General features: G+C 38.8%; 1 protein-coding gene across 1 annotated transcript; it reads left to right on the top strand.

Annotated features, from left to right (window-relative positions):
• The first annotated feature begins 2,465 nt into the window (after window positions 1-2,465).
• Window positions 2,466-2,825, top strand: LOC112810122 (small ribosomal subunit protein uS10-like). Its single transcript, XM_073879855.1, has one exon. It carries the CDS (start codon window positions 2,466-2,468, stop codon window positions 2,823-2,825), a length of 360 nt encoding a protein of 119 aa, XP_073735956.1.
• Window positions 2,826-7,039: the final 4,214 nt, after the last annotated feature.

Raw genomic sequence — 7,039 nt, 5'->3', positions numbered from 1 at the left:
AATAATGGGTAAAGGTTTAATAAGGCACCAGGTATTAATACAGTCTTGAGGTATCTCCCCACAAAATACTTATTAACATCTTAATGAATACTTGTCAATACTTATTAATACCCCATCACAAAGTACTCATTAACTAACTGTACTGTGGAGAAACCTGACAGACAGCATTTTGACCAGATGATAAAAGTCAGTGTCACCAGTAATAGGTTAAATCAACATCATGTACCTGCTGAAAATATGCACTGAGAACATGTGGTCATTTCTGTGATATTCTCAAGATACACTTGAATCCAATTATGACAAAACATGAGACCGCTCCAAATTGAGGGACATTCTTCAAAGTAACTGATTTGGACACTTCAAAAATGTCAAGGTCATGAAAGATAAAGACTAAATAGCTTGTTCCAGATTAAAGACGACTGAAGAGACATGCTAACTACATGCAGTGTGCGATTCTGGAAGTTTAAGCACCGGAACAATCAGAAATTTGAGCAGGGATCTGTGGAGTAGAAGATAGTATAATATCTGTGTCAATTTCCTGATTTGGATGGGTATCCTGTGGCTATGTAGAGAATTTTGTTGTTTTCTTTTTAAAGATTTTATTTATTTATTTGACAGAGAGGGAGAGACAGTGAGAGAGGGAACACAAGCAGGGGGAGAGGGAGAGGGAGAAGCAGGCTCCTGGCCGAGCAGGGAGCCCGATGTGGGGCTCGATCCCAGGACCCCGGGATCATGACCTGAGCTGAAGGCAGACACCCAACGACTGAGCCACCCAGGCGCCCTGGGAATGTTCTTGTTTTAAGGAAATGTACATTGAAGCATTTAGAGGTAATGGAACATTGCACCATTTGCAACATAATTCCAAATGGTTGAGAAAAAATATGTGTATAAATAGAGATGAAAAATATGGTAGACTATCAACAATTGGTGAATCTGGGGAAGGATATATAGGATTTCTGTGTTCTCTTCTTGAAATTAAAATTTTTCTACAGGTTTAAATTTATTTCAAAGTAAAATTCCCCCAAAAAGTATATGATAAAACTCAATACCAACTTCTGGGTTAGCAAAGTAAGCAAATAATACATACGTAGAGAGAGAGACAGACCAAGACATACTGAAAGACAGACACAGAGAGATGGAGGAAGGGAGAAAAAGACATTATCTGAGACAGTTTTCTATATTTATGTACATACATAGGGACTTTGTTGTTGTTTTTAAAAATAGGATCACACTGTACAAATACAACTTGCTTTTTTTACTTAAAAATATAACTTAGCAATCTTTCCAGATCAGTAAGCTAAATCTATCTCAACCTTTTTAAATTATTGCATAGAATTGCCTTATATTGCTAGTCCATCATTTTTAAACCAATTTCCCATCGGAAGATATTTAAGTTGCTACCTAATATCCTCTAAAACATTTATTTTCATTTTACAGTTTTACTACCAAATCGTATGCCTAAAGTCAGCATGTGAACTACTGCATGTCACGGGGGGAAAAAAATCCCCAGACTTGGGTCACATAAATATTCAAAAGTAATGATGAGTTCAAAGCAAGGTTAGTGCCAATGGACAAATCAATAAGATTTTTCGGTGGGGCCTGAATTTCTCATATGCCCACTGTCTAGCAGACCAACTGGCAAATTTTCAAGGGTTTCATCATCTTTTTCTCTCTAATAGTCTACTTGCTTTTAGAACTCTATTTTATTTTGATTTAGGAGGCCTCTTTGTCAGTCTACTTAGGAATGGGCATTGCAATTTCTATGCTTATCCTACAGCTATTAGCATTTTCCAGAATGCCCGCACATGTGAAATTATTCAGGCACATTGATAATCAGCAAAAACAGAATCAGAGAAACCATTTTGTCCTCTGTGTTTGTTGCTAAAGAACCATTCTCCCTTGATGTACTCATTGGGAATGGCAGAGTTTCTGCATACATGTCATTATTCTGTAATTAGAAGAGGGAAGTGGGAGGGGCCATCCATGAAAGAATGTAAGCTTCCCAAAGCAAGATGGGGCTGCGTCAGAGGTATCTACAGCACCAGCACCCTGCCAACATCCCAAGGGGGACATTAAGGACAGTAGAAGCAGAGGTTGGCCCCGGACAAGCATTCAAAACCTTGGACATTTCTCTTGCAAAACTGACCCCCAAAACACTGGGGAATTGCTAGAAATACAAGGTAGGATTTCTATGCATAAACAGAAAATAAGCTTATGTGTGGTTATTTTTGTGAGGCTTTTGATTTTGTCCAATGGGGCCAGTGAAACTAAGAGAAAGGGTAACCTAGGAGTCCTTCTTGCTTGCTTCCATTTCCTAGTAAGTGTCAACAGTCAAAGACTCAAGATCTGCCCTCTTTGTGGAAGACGCGGTTGCGGAGCCTGCGACACCAGCTCCTGCTCCTGACTCATCGCCGTTTGCTCTCACCAAAGAACAAGTCAGTCAGGAAGCCACGCCACAGTCATCCATGGCTTTTAAAGACACCGGGAAGACATCCGTGGAACCAGAGGTGGTGAGTCACCGGATTAGAATTACTCTTACCAGCCGCGATGTAAAATCTTTAGAGAAGGTATGTGCTGGCTTGATCAGAGGCACAAAGGAAAAGAATCTCAAAGTGAAAGGACAAGTTTGGATGCCTACCAAGACTCTGAGAATCACTACAAGAAAAACTCCTTGTGGTGAAGATTCTAAGACTTGGGGTCATTTTCAAATGAGGATCCACAGGCGTCTCATTGATCGGCACCGCCCTTCTGAGATTGTTAAGCGGATTACTTCCATCAGTATCGAGCAAGGAGTTGAGGTTGAAGTCACCATTGCAGTTGCTTAAATCAACCTTTTTAATAAATAGATTATTAGTTGTTAAAAAGAAAAGACTCAAGATCTTAGGAGTGAAAAGTTTATAAATGCCACTGCCCTAATCACCCTTCCACTTAAACCACACAGGATAGTCACTTTAAAAATATTAAATTTTCAATTCATCATCATTCTTACAGCTGGGGGGGGAAATCCATTCGAGTTCACTACAATGATTAATAAAAGCACTTAAGTGTCCTTTTGTCTTTTTAAATATAGTATTTATTCATGAAGGTCTAGGTTTAAAATTAAGGCACAAGTAGGTTTTTCACAAAAGCACATTCATAGATATGCATTGATTTTTCCCAAGCACTATATTACCTATTTCCCCCACCCCCAGAAAAGAGTTACATAAATTGGAGTGTGTTCTGATAAGCATAGGTTAGATGAAAATAATTTGATACTACTATGAAGACAGGAAAAGAAAATCAACCTTATATTTTCTAACAATTGAAACAAGTGAGAAGCAACTCTTCAAAACAGAACAATAAAGTATCACATTAAAAGGCATTCCAGAGACATGCTGATGAATACATTTCTCAGGCATTTCCAGACAACTGGTATATGAGGCTGCAATAAAAAGATCCAGGAACATACTCATTATGCTTTTTGTTGTTGGACAAGACAGTTGACCTACATTCTTCTGCATTTCACATGAAGCAATAGCATCATGGAGGTGTGTAGAATTACAGGATGCTCCAGAAATATTGAGCCACCCCACATAAAAGAGATAGCCCACTACTGATCACGGGTGACCTTCTAGAGCACATTATGGTCATGACTTATCAAATTCCAATCACTTCAGGTAATTTCTTTTGACTATTAATTGCAATATCATTAAAACCCAAAAGCATGTCCTGTGAGTGTGTCTACTTCCCAAAGATCACTTTAAAGTCCTGGTTTCCAAATCATCAAATTCTCTCACCCCTGAATTTCTCAGCCTAAAAGTTTACATCCAATCCAGAAATCAAGTGACCTGAATTCATTTCCTGGCTTCAGTGGGCAAGTCACTAAATGTCTCCTTTGCCTTACTTCCTCATCAATAAAATGGGCCAGTGCTCATCATACCTTTGTGTAGAACGTTGTGACAATAAATGAACTCTTGAGAAGAAAAATTCCATTCAGATTCAACTTCTGTCTATTGAGGTGTCTACCCTGAGCTGGGCACTTTGTTACATATTTTACTTATATTTTTCCATTTAATGGAATAGCCCAATTAGGTAGACATTATTAGCTACAGCCTAAGACAAAAAACTGAGGGCCAGAAAAGGTGAATTACTTTTCTCAGCACAACTAGCCACAGGCAAACACAGGATTCAAATTTCAATCTGGTGCTCTTTCTCTCTTATTATTTCTACTTCCATCTTTGTATAGTCAAGATGATATTACAGTAATAAGATTTTCCAGTAGAATGAAATTTTTAGGAACCACCAATAAACAATTAGAGAAAGCAAAGAAGACTGCAAAGATCATTTGTAAAGTTTGGGTCTGAACCAGACTCTTGAGCACATACATCCCAAGGTCAAGGAACTGTGACCCTGAACTTTCTGGGGAGGCAAATATAAATACATATAAATATAATCTGGAAAGGAGAAAACTCCAGACTCCTTTTGGAAAGAAACAAGGAGTTTATTAATTTAGGAATGAGGAAGAATAGAAATATATGATAGGTAAATATTTGACCAGCAGTGGGAGAATCAGAAATGATGGGAACACCTGAATTCCTGGGATAGACATTCTTTAGATAATATCCAGCAGGTGAGCAAGTTTACTGCCTGCTAGGAACTGCAAAGCCCAAGATTCCTTGGAATGTATTTATAGCTGCTCCGTCACTAAGGCGCCAACATCTGATCCGCTCTTTCCAAAATACGTTTTAAAAAATTCAAAAGGAAAAAGGCAAGAGCCCTGTAAACAACGTCTTCTGAGGCCAATTGTAAACATTGCCACCAGAGAGAATAGCAGACAGTTGCTTGCAAAGTCTGAACAGACCTTCAGTCTGATGAGAGAGAAGGCTTGAGGGTGGGGGCTGCAGAAAGGAAGAGCAGCTACTCCTCTCGGCTTCTTGGCTCTCCTGACCTGAGGAGGAGAATCCCCAGCTGTCCCACCTGTTTAGAAGGAAGAAAACACGGTGAGCGAATTTCCTCGATGGGTATTGAATGCAGACTCTGTGCCATGCTCCGGGAAGGCGTGTGGCCAAAAGAAGGAAGTGAGGAGCCCGGAGTCCTAATCTTCTGTGAGTCTCAGGTGCTTTTCCACTACTTCCTGGGAGAAAGAAGTTCTGTCTATAGGAGACAAATCTATGGGAGCTAGAGGTTTTATCAAAGAAGACCCAAAGTCTCAATTAATGATTGATAACACCTAGATGGGAGTCACCACAGAATTACAGTGGCAGAATCTTTCATACAAGATTCAGAAATCCAAAGGGCTGTGAAAATAAGTTTCTTTTTTTGTAACTCATTTGACAAGCAAAACCTGATCCAGCTTCTTCTGGTGACCAAACCTGACCTGGATTTAAGAGAAGGTGTTAGGGGGTGCTGCCCCAAGCCCCCAGATGATTATGAAATATTTAGTATATCCACCCTCCTGTCTTTCCAAAATCTGAAACATTATGAGTTCCAAGTATACCTAGCTCCAAATGTTTTGGTAATGGATTGTGGACCTGTATTATATATCTTTAAGTGTTCTTTTTTCTTTCTTCTTTTGTTCTAACTGCAGGTTATGTCTCACACAGTATAAGCAACTAATCTATAGTTTCTTAATAAGCAGCTACATGTTCCCCGAAAATGCACAATTTGCCAGACCATGTATGTTACCTTGCAAGGTCAGCCACCAAACTTCGGAAGAGCCCACAAGGTGAGCTTCCCACACCAGGAAACTACCGCAGCCAGGAAGGAACTGCCAGAATTATATGTAGACTACCTACGACAGCCTCAAACACAAAGAAATCACCTGAGAATCTTTAAAAAATACTGCCCTAAAATGGATCCACTTCAGTGACAATTAACAACCTTACCTCTGTGAACTCTCATATTTTTATCTGTCTCACACATTAACGTTTTGATTTCAATGCTGGTGAGCTTTAGAAACTCAGCACCAGCTATACCTGCACAATCCCAAATTCTGAAAATTTTTATCAGTGAAAAGCATACCCCAAAACAAACTAAAAACTTAATATATACTGTTCATCCCCTTTTCCATTTCATATTTGGTGGAATCATTTTATTGCAAACACACCATGAAAGAATAGGCACTTGACAATCATTTCTTCTGGATGAATCTGGAAGGTAGAAACTCAGCTATCTGAGTAAACACTTATTAAGAGCTCAAACCCATAGGTGAAGCCTCTGGGATCGCAAAATGCTCTGCTTGTTTTTAAGGATTTGATAATCAAATATTTTCTTGTCCTATATGCCAAGCTAATTTGTTCTAAATGTAACACTCTTTAGTGGAATGTGGATGACAAATATGCATACTCAAGGATCTACAGCTTTTAAATGTTGTATCTAGTCTCCCATGTATATTTAGGCACCAAATTAAAGGATCATCTGCTTGGACTTTTTGAAATCTAAAATAGATTTCAAATCTAAAGGAATAATGTTTGCCCCAGACTGCTGCTGTTTAATGAAAGTGTTTAGCCCAGAGTTCTGTCACGTCTGTCAGAATGTCTGACTTGTAAATTTTGTGTGCTTACAGATTTTGGGAAAAAATACAACAAAAGTTGCACACGCGTGTGCACACGCACACACACAATGAGAGAGGAAGCAATTTAAAATGAAAATAAAATAGAAAAACAGTAGCTACTTCTTGTCAAACCAAAAAAAGAAAGAAAGACATAATTGCCTACATTTACAAAAAAGGCCAACGGTAAGGAGGAAGAAGAGTTATTTAGGGTAAAATAGCCAGGAATTATAACTAAGATTCATGGGAATGAAAAATTGGAGCTGTGTGGCAGAGATGGCTTGTGGCCATATGCTATTTCTCCATTCTTCCTCAGTAAAAAAAAAAAAAAAAAAAATTAATTAACTAAATAAATAATCCTGATTTTATTTGGGCAGCAATGAACTTAACCAAAAGACGTTCTTTCCGAAACTCTCTTGGAGCTGGGTTTGGCATGGGATTAAGTTCTGATCAATAATCTGTAAGCAGGGGCGCCTGGGTGGCTCAGTCGGTTAAGCAGCTGCCTTCGGC

The sequence above is a fragment of the Callorhinus ursinus genome, unplaced genomic scaffold, assembly GCF_003265705.2.
Source record: "Callorhinus ursinus isolate GAN/ISIS: 27379988/994484 unplaced genomic scaffold, GSC_fseal_2.0 scaffold36, whole genome shotgun sequence".
Lineage (NCBI taxonomy): Eukaryota > Metazoa > Chordata > Mammalia > Carnivora > Otariidae > Callorhinus > Callorhinus ursinus.
The sequence above is the reverse complement of the archived record's forward strand: the minus strand, read 5'-3'. Positions and strand labels throughout refer to the sequence as shown.

Coding starts and splice junctions, on each gene's coding strand:
- LOC112810122 (XM_073879855.1), top strand. CDS start 2,466: ATGGCTTTTAAAGACACCGGGAAGACATCCGTGGAACCAGAGGTGGTG.